This window comes from Jaculus jaculus, chromosome 8 (assembly GCF_020740685.1).
Source record: "Jaculus jaculus isolate mJacJac1 chromosome 8, mJacJac1.mat.Y.cur, whole genome shotgun sequence".
Lineage (NCBI taxonomy): Eukaryota > Metazoa > Chordata > Mammalia > Rodentia > Dipodidae > Jaculus > Jaculus jaculus.
Genome location: NC_059109.1, coordinates 141,092,977 through 141,106,664, shown reverse-complemented (window position 1 = coordinate 141,106,664; position 13,688 = coordinate 141,092,977). Strand labels below are relative to the sequence as shown.

Here is a 13,688-nt window from a genome sequence, read left to right as displayed (position 1 = left end):
TATTTTCTTTCACAGATTTTACTCTGACTCCTGACGATGAAAGTGTTTGCAATCAGTTTCAGCCCAAAGCTATTGCTCCTTCCAGAAGGTTCATGGGAGATTGACAGGTGCTTAGATACAGGTTTTGATCACCACCCAGGATTTCCAAACCTCTTTGAAGAAACTGATGGGCTCACTGCCATCCCAAGATGAATCAGAAAAACTCATGACTGAAAGAACTAGTTTTTTTTTTTTTTTTTTAATGGCTTTAAAAAAGAATTACTGTTCCTACAGTTTTATTCCCGATTTACCTTTTTTTTAAACGTACAGTATGCATCAGCTGGTAAAGTTCATTTCTGTGAAGGTTGAAATCTCTTTTTTTCTCTTCCATGTTAGCAGCCAAGTGTTCTTGATTTTAGGGTAATAGTTATTTGTGTAATGTTAAATGGAATCTATTCTCTTATTATAGGACACAATTAGGAACCGATTGCCTTTCCAGGTTTTGGCTGGAATGTCCTATGTCAGGTAGATTGAATAACTTTAGTAGCTAAGGCTGACTTCTTTCCACAGGTAGTTCACAAGGCACTGAGGGACCCTGAGTGCCACCAGGTGCTGCTGGCCAAACCTGGGGGTGCAACTTGGGCGTGGCTGTCTAGCATCAAGCTTTGAAAGTCAAATCTGAGATTCCATGAACAAAGTCCCCTGCAAACACAGGCACCTGTGTGGTCAATACTGTTCTGCACCATGTAAACAATCAGGCTACATTTTGAGACCAACTTTACTTTGCAAAGAGATTGGCCCTACTTTGCCTGACAGAAATGGGAATTACTGTGGGGAAGAGGTTATTTACAAGTCACAATGTGCTCAGCATTAAATTAAAGCCTGCTATATTCTGAGGTGTATTATCTGTGATCCAGAATTCTTTCCTCCAGAATCTGAGGATGACTCTCCAAACTGGTATTCCCAATATTTCTAGAGCCCAGCTCTGCTGGTTACAACTGGGCAACTTGGTGGAATTCAGAGAAACCAAAATTCACATGTGGGAAACCCTTCTAACTTCAGCCTGTAGACCAGAAGCCTGTGGGGAGGAGACTCTATTTTGGCAGGATGGATAGGAGATGGGACACTGCTGTCTGGTGGCTGTCCCTGGCCATCTGTGATAACAATCAGCAACTATCAGTGGCTTAGTGGACCTTGTATGGTCACTGTTGCCTGAGTGGAATACCCTCTCCATCCTAGATTCATTTAAGGTAGGAAAGGGCCTCTTGTGTTTACAACTTGCCCAGGAGTCTGAGCAGCACCCCATAGGTCATCTAGAGGAGCTGAGTGCAGGCAGGAAGGAGGCTCAGTTGTCAGAGAAACAGACCAGAGCTCCTCAGGGAGTACAGCTGTTTACAATGCAGCAAGAAGGCCTGCTGAGCCCCACCCATGACTCCATTCCCTGCCTTGGCAGCTTAAGCCACCCACCCCTGTGCCTTCTGACCTTAAAGCAGGACAGCCTGTGGCAGGAAGGCACCTACTGAGTCTGTGCTCAGTGTTCCTGCGCTTGGGGAACAACACTCATAGCCAGAGGCCATCCAGAGGCTATGGGGGCTGCCCTGGAGCTCCTGTCCAGCTCTAGAGTCAACTGACACTCTAGGCTTCCCAGAAGCAGACGCTGCAGCCTCTTGGAGCACTCATTTCCAGGAGAATTTCACCAGACCTGAGACAGGGTGTGAATATGAGCAGCCCCCAGCAGGAAGTGAGGCTAAAATCAGTAATCTGAAGACACACCATGTGAAATATGGCCACTTGGAGTTTATTTTCTGCTTGGTGCAAGGCACGATTTTATAGGGTCAGGAAATTTTGGTGCAGTGAGAGAGGAGGGAGCTCTCTCCAGCTTTTGCTGGTGTCTGTTGCTTACTGCAGGCGGTATAGTTTGCAGAGTGGGGAGGACAGGCAGGGCTCTGGCATAGCACCTCAGATGCTTGGGTTGTGGTTCTGTCAGATCACGATGGCAGCCTGGTGTTGGTTTGGTTGCCTGGTTGCTTTTTCATGGTTTCTGCAGCCTGGCCACCGGTGACCACGCTGCTGGAGGTCTGGGGGGATTCTGCCGACCTGTGGGGAGAGCTTGGGTCAGTAAGTCAGGAGCTGCTACGCAGTACCATTCCCCCAACCTCAGGATGGTGGACTCACTGCTCAGGGGACTCCAACACTGTGGCCATGAATGGGAGAGTAGACTTCCCGAAGAAGAAGCTGGCCCACCAATGACCAGGGTCGGCCTTAGGGAGACCTAGAAGGAAAGGGGGGGGTCACGATGCTGCTACCCACCCCTCGCTCCCTCACTTTAGGGCCTGGATTCTGTCCTGATGTTTGCAACTGTACTCACCTGGGTGGTGGGGCACGGCGGCATCCCCGGGGTACTCGGCACTTCCGGAGGAGCTGTTGCTGGACGTAGAGCCCAAGCGGCCTGGGGAGGGGAGGCTGGTCAGCCAAGAGAACCTGGCCCGCCGCCCGGGGCAGGAGCCGCCGAGGGGTACTTACGCCGGTAATAGTCGTGGGTGGCTACGAGCGAGCCGCTGGAGGGGATGGCTGCCATGCTTCCCGGCCGGCGGGCTGCGGGGACCTGCGGGGGGTGCGGGGCGGGTCACCCAGCGCCCGGGAACCGGCTCGCCAGCAGGCGCCTGCCCCGCCCACCTCTGGGGCTCTCCGGCAGCTCAGACTAGCCCGGGCCGGTTGCGCGGCCGTCCGGACAGAGACGCTTTGTGTGCTCCGGACCGGGACCCAAGAGCCGCGCGCCCGCGCGCCCGGCCCAGCTGGGCGGCGATCTCTCGCCAACCTCGGTCACGGGGTCCGGGACGGGCGGTAGGCCGCGGAGGCTGCTCCCGACCGCGCCGCGGGAGAAGTGCGCACGCGCGACGGTGCCCGCTGACCTGCGCGGGGTTCAGACGCCGACCGGGAGGTGAACGGCCCAACTAGGCCCCACCTCCATGCCGGCCGGAGCCCGGAGGCCTGCCGCGACTGCCCTCCAGGCCCGTTTAGGTCCGCCCAGAGCACAACCCCGCTCCAGGCCCCAGCTCCCGCCCCCGCCCCCTACGGAGCTCCCAGCACACCCGCTTGGCCACACCCCCGCCAGGCCCCGCCCCCTACGGAGCTCCCAGCACACCCGCTTGGCCACACCCCCGCCAGGCCCCGCCCCCTACGGAGCTCCCAGCACACCCTCTTGGCCACACCCCCGCCAGGCCCCGCCGTTTGTACCCGGAGGCCCGCACTACGGCTTCTGGCTGCCCCGCGCGGCGCGCACCAGGAACGCGCCGTGGCTTGTTTCGGGTTGGGAGTGCTAAACCACCTGCCCAGTCCTAGAACCGGATCTGGTCCCTGGTCCATGCCACCCTCTGGAACCCCGCCGTGCTTGGTCCAGTCTTTCTGGTGCTGGGTTCTTTTTCTTTCTTTCTTCTTCTTTTTTTTTTTTCGGGTAGGGTCTCATTCTTGCTCAGGCTGACCTGGAATTCACTATGTAGCCTCAGGGTGGCATCGAACTCAGTGCTCCTCCTACCTCTGTCTCTGAAGGGCTGGAATTAAAGGCGTGTGCCCCCATGGCGGGCACTGGTGCTCGGTTCTCCTGCCGCCCACCGCCTGCGTCCCGCCCGGAAAGCCTGGGTCCCCCTCAGCGCCCCACTCTGGTTTTTGGTTCCCTAGGACCTGTACATCTCACCTGAGCAGCAAAATGGATGGTGTCCAGAGGTGCCTGGAAACCCTGGGGAGCTGGAGAGCGCGCTGTATCCCCTCACAGCCCTTGCTAGTCTGGAAGTTTGGCCCAGTCCCCTACCATAACACCCATTGCGCTCCTTGGAGGAAAGTGGTGGAAGTGGGACTAACAGAAAGGCTTATGAGAGGGAGGATGTAAAGAGTTGCCAATAGGTGTGGTCTGTAGCTGGACGCTAAGGCCACCCTCTGCTCAGACTTCCTATTTGGAGGAACCCATGGGGCCTGGCTAGTCATACCCTCTGCAACCAATCCCGAGGCACCTGTAATCTCTTTCCAGGCAGGCACCAGCCTCTTCCCCCTGCTAGACCCTCATGGTGACTGGAAGGGCCATGTGCCAGTTGTGTGATGCTCCTGTGACCAACGATGCTGATGTTGAATTTGCCTTCATGAGGCCTGGGAAGAATCTAGAGCCAGGCTGGACCCTGTGTAACCTGAGGTGTGCTTTCATGTCCTTCTGAATACCCATAGAGGTTCTGGCTGGGACCCTGCGCCTTTCTGTTTGTTCTTTGTATGGGTTTGTTGAGATCTACTCTGAGCAAACACTGAGCCAAGCACAGGAAAACCAGACAAGAGATGGCCCAGGGGAAGAGGCTGGTGAGAAGAAGAGAGGTTACAATCTGAGCTGAGGTCTAAGGACCTTCCAGACAGAGGAAATGTCATGTAGGGATGCCTTAAGACACTGTGCTGGGTGGTGTTGGACAATGACAGGAAGGCCTAGGAAAAGAGTGGGGACAATGGCAGGAATTGTGGTGGCAGAGGTGGGTTGGGACAGCAAGGATCCCTGACAAAGTCAGGCTTCCTTCATTGCTGTATGTGAGCCGGGCGTGGTGGCGCACGCCTTTAATCCCAGCACTTGGGAGGCAGAGGTAGGAGGATCGCCTTGAGTTCAAGGCCACCCTGAGACTACAGAGTTAATTCCAGGTCAGCCTGGACCAGAGTGAGACCCTGCTTCGAAAAACAAAACAAACAAACAAAGTTCTTCATTGCTGTATGTGTATTTAGGCTTGGACAGACCTATAGCTCAGGTTGATTCCTCCCCTGGACTCTTATTCCAACTCATCCCATTCCAGTAGTCCTGGACAACTAACTATGGGTTTCTACAGATGTGTGGCTGTTTCTTCTTCTAGTCCTGTTTAGTTCCAGATTGATCTATCTATCTATCTATCTATCTATCTATCTATCTATCTATCTATCAGCTTTTGTGAAAGCTGCGCTTTAGGCCAAGGCCAGATAGGCCAGGTGGTAGGGGTTCGAGGGGAGCTGCCTAGACTTGACAGCACAGGACTTTGGAGGTCCTTGAGCAGCTTGTATAACCTGAGATGGGGTCAAGGCTTAGAACCCAAGTTGCCCATCTCTGTCAGCTATCTGCCCTGATTTCTGGGCATGGGAATTGCAGCAGGGATCCACCTGAGTAGGGTGTGGTTTGGAGCCATCCCTAGGGACCTAGGCAGGATGCACAGTACTGCCCCAGGGTGGGCTGAGGAGGCAGGACAGACAGGAGCTTAGAGTTCTCATGAAGGGAAGATGAGCTGCCAGGACTTTTGCTTGGTGAGGCCCAGGACTGAGACTGGCCATGGTCAAACTGGTTGCTGCTATTTCCAAGATGGGACCATCTCTCCTGGTGGGTCCTGCTGTGGGAAGCCTGCATGCAGAGGTGCCCTGGCTAGACAGGCAATTCCTAGAACTGGAGGCCAAGAAAGGCCAATTCTAGCACCTGACCAGCATGTGCTCTGGGGCCAGAGCAAACATGGTACATTGGACCATGGGTGTGAGAAGGTTGGAGACAGATCTGGTGTAGAATGAGGTGCCTTGATCACTTGCTAAGAGCAGGTGTGCATAGCTTGTGGTCACTGCCTATGCCTTACATCTCTTGCTGTCGTGCTCTGAGGCTGTGAAACTCCTTAATACCTATCCAGTAGGATTGAGACCCTATCCTGGCATGGCCCTCTCTGGTGGTTCAGGTTCTGGGTAGTTGTGGGTTAGTTCAGAGAAAAGGGAAAGAAGGGCTGCCTGAGAGGACTCCACAGTTCTGGAGACCTGAGACTCTCACTCCAACCTTGATACCAGAGAGCTCCCACCTTTCAGGATGGAAGGGAAGTCTTGGTCATTGTAAGAGTGAGTCCAGGGCTGCTGAGAGGCCACTTCCAAGGCCTGTTGCTGACCTTTCTGGCTGGGTTCTCTGCTTCTGCTTGTATATCCAAAGGCTCTCTTCATGGCTAAGCAGTGACCACAGGTGCTCTTGACCTGACTTGGCTTGGGCCAGTTCCATTCATGCTGACCTTGCTGTTCTGGCCAGCCAATCCTTGCCCCTCATCAGTTTAGGTCATATGACTTCAGCCCTTGCTGGCTGCAGATATGTGTCAGATATGAACAGAACCAGGGCCAGGGAAAGTCAATCTAGTCCTCAGGGTTGGTCTGGGAGCCCTCTGTCAGGGGCTTCCTGTAAAGTGTCCTCTTGGGGACAGAGTTTTTGGGTACAAAGTGTAGATTTTGAGTCAGCACCCGGGAAGGATATACACAGGGTCTGTGAGGGTCATCCACACTGGACCTTGCTGGCTGTTTCACTCAGCAGGATATGGCTGGAGGAGGCCTCAGTGGGAAACTTAACAATGAGGGCTGTCTGCATTTCATCTCCAGCTGGATAGTAAAGCTCTGTTCTCTTCTCCAGGCTGCCCTCAGTTGAGCTTTGGGTTTGCTTGAGCAACCCACCTCATTCTCAGCCTCATCTACCAGTATCAGTAGTGGAGTCTGAAGAGCTGAAGCTGGCTTACCATCCTTTTCTTTTTCCCTTCTTCCTTCCCTCTCTCCTCCCCTCCCTCCCTCTCTTCTTTCTTTTTGAGATGGGGGGTTCTCACTATGCTGCTCAGGCTAGCCTCAGACCTCTGAGTTCAAATGATCCTCCTGCTTCAGTCTCCCAAGTCCTGGGACCATGGGCATGCACCTCCATATACAGCTTTGAAACATTCTTTATTTCTCTTTTGAAAAATATTTTATTTATTTACTTACTTATGAGAGTATGGCTATGCCAGGGCCTCCTGCCACTGTAAACAAACTCCACACACATGTGCCACTTTGTGTGTCTGGCTTTGAGTGGGTACTGGGGAACCAAACCCGAGCTGTCTAGCTTTACAAGCAAGTACCTTTAATCACTGAGTCATCTCTCCAGCCCTGAAATAATCTTTCCTTAAAGTGGAGAAGTAGAAGCCACACAGGAGGTGGGGTCTATGTGGCACCTTCTCATAACAAGCGACAGGGATACTGGATAGTGGCCCTTCAAATGCTTGTCAGAGTGTGGAAAGGATCTGCAGGGACTTGGTCCCCAGCAAGCTTTTAACCTCTGTGTAGACTATAGACCATGACTCAGGGGTGGACGCCTAGCTCCTCTTATTCTCTCTGAGGTGTCCAGTGAGGCGGAGTCATGACATTGCCCTGCAGAGGAGCTGTTGACCTGTCTCTGACTAGTGGCTCATGTTGGGAAGCCAGGCTAAGGAGCCCTGAGGCTCTGCCTCTTATGGCTGCTTGATCTTGCCAGCAGCTGGCTCGTTGAACTTGGCTTCTTTCATGACAGTGTCTGCAAGCAGAAGGCACGTGTGCCAGGCAGTAAGGAGGAGCTCAGGGAACACCTGCTTTTCTTTGCTTGGCATGTTTAGAGTGTTTGAGGGTCTCAGTGTCTGTAGGGTTGGACATTGGATCATGACACAGGATCAGGAAAGGAACACACATACGCCTTAGTCTCCAGCAATGGGAAATGGGGGCAGAAAAACTATGTGGGTAGGAGATTATCATTGGTGTGCTGTGCAAAGGTTGGCTGGACTTAGGCTGCTGCCTGGGCATGATCATCATACAGAGGTCATACAGAAGACATTGCTGGGACATCTCAGCAGGCCCAAGATAGACAATGGCCTTGCTGGGCGTGGTGGCACATGCCTTTAACCCCAGCACTCGGGAGGCAGAGGTAGGAGGATCACTGTGTGTTCAAGGCCACCCTGAGACTACATAGTGAATTCCAGGTCAGCCTGAGCTAGAGTGAGACCCTACCTCGAAAAACCAACCAACCAACCAACCAACCAAACAAACAAACAAAAGGATAGACAATCTTGCCACTTCTGAGCCCCATCCCTCTCTTGCAGATAGGAGGATGATGGTACCCGGGGAGAGGCATCTCTGTGCAGAGGCCTAACCTTGTTCAGTAAAGGGACCTGTAGTCACCACCTATATTCTACTCCAGCTACAGGTATTTGGGGTGGAGTTAGGAGCTCTGCCAAAGCCCGAGGCTGTGGTCAGGGGCCTCAGGGCTCCTCAATCTGCTCCTGAGGAATGCTTTTTTTTTTTTTTTCAAATTTTTTTGTTTAGTTTTATTTATTTATTTGAGAGTGACAGACAGAGAGAGAAAGAGGCAGAGAGAGAGAGAGAGAGAGAAAGAGAGAGAGAGAGAGAGAGAATGGGCACATCAGGGCCTCCAGCCATTGCATACTAACTCCAGACGCATGTGCCCCCTAGTGCATCTGGCTTACATGGGTCCTGGGAATCGAGCCTTGAACTGGGTTCTGTAGGCTTCACAGGCAAGTGCTTAACTGCTAAGCCACCTCTCCAGCCCAGGAATGCTGTTTTTGCAGCAGCCCAGCCCCTGACTCTTTGCTGAGGGTCAGAAGGTTCTTCATTGTTAGCAGAAGCTGCTGCCTAGTCTTTGGCAGGCGCTGGTACCACCTAAGTTATGTCACTACCTGCAGAAGAGGACAAGGCAACCGGCTAATATTTAACAAATGCTTACTTTTGCATGAGATGCTTTATGTGGCCGGGTGAAGGCCTGGGGCAGCGGTCATTGGCAGCCTCTCTGTCCCTTAGCTAGAGCAAGAGTGTCTATCTTGTATGGGGGGTTGTTTTGACATTAGGGAACTTCCTGTAACTACTCAGATCAGTGCCTGACATGGTAGGTGCTCAGTAGAAGCTAGATAGGGGGCAGTGGTGGATATAAGTGAAGGATGCTCAGCAAACACAAGACCCTGGGTTCAGTCCCCAGCAACACACACACATACAGGGGTGGGGTGAGAGGGAGAGAGAGAAAAAAGGAGCTAGAATGGCTGGGCATGGGAGATCAGGCTTGTAATCTTAGCACTTGGGAGGCAGAGGTAGGAGGATCGCCATGAGTTTAAGGCCACCCTGAGACTACATAGTGAATTCCAGGTCAGCCTCGGCTAGAGCAAGACCTTACCTGGAACACAAAAACAAAAATGAAACAAAAGCAAAAACCAAACCAAACTAAATTAAAAAAAACAAAAACCACAAAAACCTATCTCCAGAGATATCTACAGACATCTCAAACAAGGATAACTGTGTTAGCATAGCTGTCATCACATCTAAATAACAAATCTCATTAAGCCACCTTACAATCTCATTTACAACAGAAAATTCTTTAAACAATTTTTTAATTTTTTTTTTTTTTGAGAAAGAGAAGGAGTGAGAAAGGAAGGCAGATAAAGGGAGAAAGGGCACACCAGGGCCTCTAGGCACTGCAAATGAACTCCAGATGCTTGCACCACCTTGTGTATCTGGCTTTACCTGGGTACTGTAAAATCAAACCTGGGTTCTTTGGCTTTGTAGGCAAGTGTCTTAACCGCTAAGCCATCTCACCAGCCCCAAGAAAATGTTTTTTGTTTTTTAGTAGATGTTTGGAATACTTCTGTGTATATATTTTACAAATACTTTATTTATATTTATTTGAGAGAAAGGGAGAGAGAGACAGACAGAGAAAGACAGAATGGGTGTGCCAGGGCCTCCAGCCACTGCAAATGAACTCCAGATGCATGTGCCACCATGTGTATCTGGCTTACATGGGTTCTGGAGAATTGAACCTGGGTCCTTAAGCTTCATAGGCAAATGCCTTAACCCCTAAAGCCATCTCTCCAGCCCCAAGAAAATTCTTTAAGATAAGAGAAATAAGTAAACTAGCTTGTGTAGTTTTATTTAATTTTTAAACTTTGCTTTTTCTTTAAACCTTGTTGAGCAATGTCACTTAGAAAGCAGGATCTCTAGCCAGGAATGGAATGGTGATGCGTGCCTTTAATCCCATCACTCAGGAGGCAGAGGTATGAGAATCACTGTGAACTTAAGGCCACCCTGAGACTACATAGTGAATTCTAGGTCAGCCTGGGCTAGTGCGGGACCCTGCTTGGAAAAACAAAACAAAAAGAAAAGAAAAGAAAAGCAAGCAAGCAGAATCACTATATAGCCACTGTAATGACACTTGTGTTACTGACAAGTTCTTGCCCATGTCTTAGGTGTGTACCGCCTTTTCCTGTATGTCTCTCAGTCTAATTACTTAATAAACTCTCGAACTAGCTTTGCTCTGACTCATCTGAAATTCTTTTCTGTGGTGTAATCAAGGATCCAGCTTAACCTAAGTAAAGGCTTTTCCATTCCTAAGGGGGAAGGAAACTACTCAGGCTATGAGCTTCTATGCTGAGCTGTCTCTCTTCACTGACATTGTTGCCTTAAGTTACATTAAAAAAAAAAAATCACTAAATGAATTTTTGCTTGGGACTACTACAGAATTTCCAACAATTTCTGAAATGGCCTAAACATACTTCACTTGTTTTTTTTTAACCACATATTTATGTGAAGCAGCATTCTCAGAACTGATGATTATAAAATCAAAACATTGACCAGCTAAGAAAAAAAAAACACTGAAAATGTTTTACATCCTGCAGTATGAACTATTTAGCCAAGATTGTAGTTTCATGTAAAATAAATAAGAATCCATCTCACTAGTATGCAAACTAACTTTCATTATTAATAAATCATAAAATTGTATGCATAACATGAGCCTAACAACGGTACCAAATTGACTGTATTCGCTGAGTACAAAACTAATTAATAAAAAATTGTATGCATAACAAGGAATTGTAAAATAAACTTTATGATTTATCAGTAAATTCTTGTTTTATATACTTATTTTATATGACCTGTACCTAGGGCAATATACAAATTTCTCAGGTGAAAAGGGTCACAAGTGGAAAACATTTTTTGTTTTCTGTTTTTCTAAGGTAGGGTTTCACTGTAGCCCAGGCTGACTTGGAACTCACTATATAGTCCCAGGATGGTTTCAAATTCACAGTGATCCTCCTACTTCCCAGTTTATGAGTATAGACTTTTGCACCTAGACCAGGGGCAAAGCGCTTTCCCTGGTGGCTCAGAAGAAGGCTGTGAATGATGCAAACATCCTTCATTTGCATTAGGAAATGCTGTGATTGGTGTGAGTGTGTGCCCCTCATTTGCATGAGGATCTGGGCCATTATTGGTGTAAAACAATTCTTCATTTGCATGAAGGTCAGCTGTGACTGGTGCAGTGTTCTTTTTTTGTTTTTTGTTTCTTGTTTTTTTGAGGTAGGTTCTTGATCTAGAATTCACTATATAGTCTCAGAGTGGCTTTGAGTTCATGGCAATCCTCCTACTTTTGCCTTCCAAGCACTGGGATTAAAGGTACTTGCCACCTCGCCCTGCTTGGTGTAACATTCTTGCCACAAGTCTTCTCCAGCTCTGGGTGGGCCTTTGTGAATAGGTCATGAGATAGCATCCTCTGCTGCCCCCTGGTGTTGCAATATTAATCCTAATACAATGATTCTAGTTTTCTTGCCTACTTAGATCTTCATTACTGGAATAGGCTGAGCAAGTCACATGAAGTAAGGAGAGAGGGACAGCATAAAAGGCAGTAGTAGAGGTGGCATCAGTAGCAAAAGGGGCCATGGTGACAGCGGCAAGAGTAATGAGAATCAGCTGCAGAGTGCAGGGAACAGGCAGGGCAGAAAGATGGGGGCAGGGCTGGAGAGATGGTTTAGCGGTTAAGCGCTTGCCTGCAAAGCCTAAGAACCCTGGTTCGAGGCTCGATTCCCCAGGACCCACGTTAACCCACGATAGCCAGATGCACAAGGGGCCGCAACAAGTTCATTTCCAGTGGCTGGAGGCTCTGGCACGCCCACTCTCTCTCTTCCCCCACCTTTTCTCCCCCCCTCTCTCCCTCCTTCTTTCTCTCTGTCACTCTCAAATAAATACATAAAAATTAAAAAATTAAAAAAATAAAGATGGGGGCAGAGGTGGCATGCAGTGAAGGCTGGTGGAAGTAGGGCAAGAAAAGGGTAAAGAGCTGAGGCTGAACAAGGACAGAAGGTTGTGAAAAGCCAGAGAAGAGGAACGGCAGGCCCCAGTTGTCAGAAGAGCTCCAGAGAACTGCCAAGCCCCAAGTTCCAAGGGATGCACACATCCTAGGCTCAAGATCTGTAAGCCTAGCTACTGTCCTGGGCCTAGAATCCCAACACCCTAGGTCGAGGGATGTAATACTTCTCTCCGTAGAGCACCCAAGACCTGACTGACATCTGTCACACTAGGAGATGCCACCTACTACTGCTTGTCACTGTCTGCTGCAGCCACTTGCCACTGCTGGAAGCCAAGGGTTACAAAAGCTGCCAAGCACAGGGCTGCTTGTGGTTAAAAACCAGAGCAGGGCTGGAGAGATACTTAGCAATTAAGGCATTTGCCTGCAAAGTCTAAGGATCCAGATTTGATTCCTCAGTACCCACTAATCCAGATGCACAAGGTGGTGCATGCATATGGAGTTTGTTTGCAGTGGCTAGAGGTCCTGGCAGCCCATTCTCTCTCCCCCTCTCTCTATTTGCCTCTTTTCCTCTCTCTCTTAAATAAGTAAATAAATAATTTTAAAAGATCATGTCTGGAGAGATGGCTTAACAGTTAAGGTGCTTGTCTACAAAGCCTAAGGACCTAGGTTCAACTCCCCAGAAACCAAGTAAGCCAGATGCATAAGGTGATACATACACACAAGGTCATGCATGTGCACTCATGCCTGGAGTTTGATTGCAGTGACTGGAGGTCCTGGCATGCCAATTCTCTCCCTCACTCCCTCCCTCCCTCCCTCCCTCCCTCCCTCCCTCTCTCCCTTCCTTCCTTCCTTCCTTCCTTCCTAAAAAAAAAAAGAACCAGAAAGATGGCTTAGCAGTTAAGGCACTTGCCTGTGAAACCTAAGGATCTCATGTTCCATCTTTCTCCAGGTTCCATGCAAGCCAGATACAGAAGGTGATGCAAATGCAAGGTCGCACATGTGCACTAGGTGGCGCAAGTGTCTGCAGTTCTAGTGCAGTGGCTGAGGCCATGTGGCCCAATTCTCTGTCTATATCTCTTGCTCTGGCTATCTCTAAAAAAACAGCTGAGCAATACATTTCCAACCTGAGAGCCTAGAGTTGTATGCCTCTGGCTTCTGAAGAGTTTGCAGCTGCAAGTCTCTGAGTCTGCTGGTAGCCCCTTTGCTCTGGGCACTTGTGCAGGATTGTTCACAGTGGAAGAGCTTCTACTGGAAACCCTATCCTGGAAGAGCAAAAGGATCCTAGCCAGCCGATTGGAAATACCCCAGCCTCAAACTGATTTCTGTGTGTGAGTATTTCATACACAGACCTTCATATAACAACCTTCATATTACAAACCTTTTGTGTTCTTTTACTCAGCATGTTTCCAGGGTTCATCTGCAGAGTGGCATGTGTCAGAAATTTCTTTTTTGGAAATGGGGACTAGAGAGATGGCTCAGCAGTTAAGATGCTTTCCTGCAGAGCCTAATGACCTGAGTTCAATTTTCCAGTAGCCATGTAAAGCCAGATGCACAAAGTGGCACATGCACCTAGAGTTTGTTTGCAGTGGCTGGAAACCCTGGTGCACCCACTCTTTCTGTCTCTCTTCTCTCTCTTTATGCTTGCAAATCAATAAATAAAAATATTAAAAAGAGGGCTGGAGAGATGGTTTAGCAGTTAAGGCATTTGCCTGCAAAGTTTACTAACCTGGGTTCAATTCTCCAGTGCCCATGTAAAGCCAGGTGCACAAAATGGTGCATGTAACTGGACTTTGTTTGCAGTGTCTGGAGGCCTTGAAGTGCCCATTCTCTTTCTCTCTCTCTCTCTCTTTTT

The 13,688-nt window shown here is 49.5% G+C and overlaps 1 protein-coding gene across 3 annotated transcripts; it reads right to left on the bottom strand.

Moving 5' to 3' along the window:
* Window positions 1-1,756: 1,756 nt before the first annotated feature.
* On the bottom strand, window positions 1,757-3,738 carry Ppdpf (pancreatic progenitor cell differentiation and proliferation factor). Of its 3 annotated transcripts, none has more exons than XM_004669508.2 (5): window positions 3,674-3,738; window positions 2,503-2,584; window positions 2,348-2,428; window positions 2,155-2,251; window positions 1,757-2,076 (listed from the first exon to the last, which is right to left on the bottom strand). In XM_004669508.2, exons 2-5 carry the CDS (start codon window positions 2,555-2,557, stop codon window positions 1,968-1,970), a joined length of 342 nt encoding a protein of 113 aa, XP_004669565.1. In that variant the 5' UTR covers window positions 2,558-2,584; window positions 3,674-3,738; the 3' UTR covers window positions 1,757-1,967. The 3 variants fall into 3 exon arrangements, with proteins under 3 accessions (XP_004669565.1, XP_045012714.1, XP_045012713.1); XM_045156779.1 differs by lacking the exon at window positions 3,674-3,738 and adding an exon at window positions 3,217-3,224; XM_045156778.1 differs by lacking the exon at window positions 3,674-3,738 and adding an exon at window positions 2,798-2,807.
* Window positions 3,739-13,688: the final 9,950 nt, after the last annotated feature.

Coding starts and splice junctions, on each gene's coding strand:
- Ppdpf (XM_004669508.2), bottom strand. CDS start 2,557: ATGGCAGCCATCCCCTCCAGCGGCTCGCTCGTAGCCACCCACGACTAT. Junction 2,252..2,347: donor CGCCGTGCCCCACCACCCAG/GTGAGTACAGTT, acceptor CTTTCCTTCTAG/GTCTCCCTAAGGCCGACCCT. Junction 2,077..2,154: donor GTGTTGGAGTCCCCTGAGCA/GTGAGTCCACCA, acceptor CTCTCCCCACAG/GTCGGCAGAATCCCCCCAGA.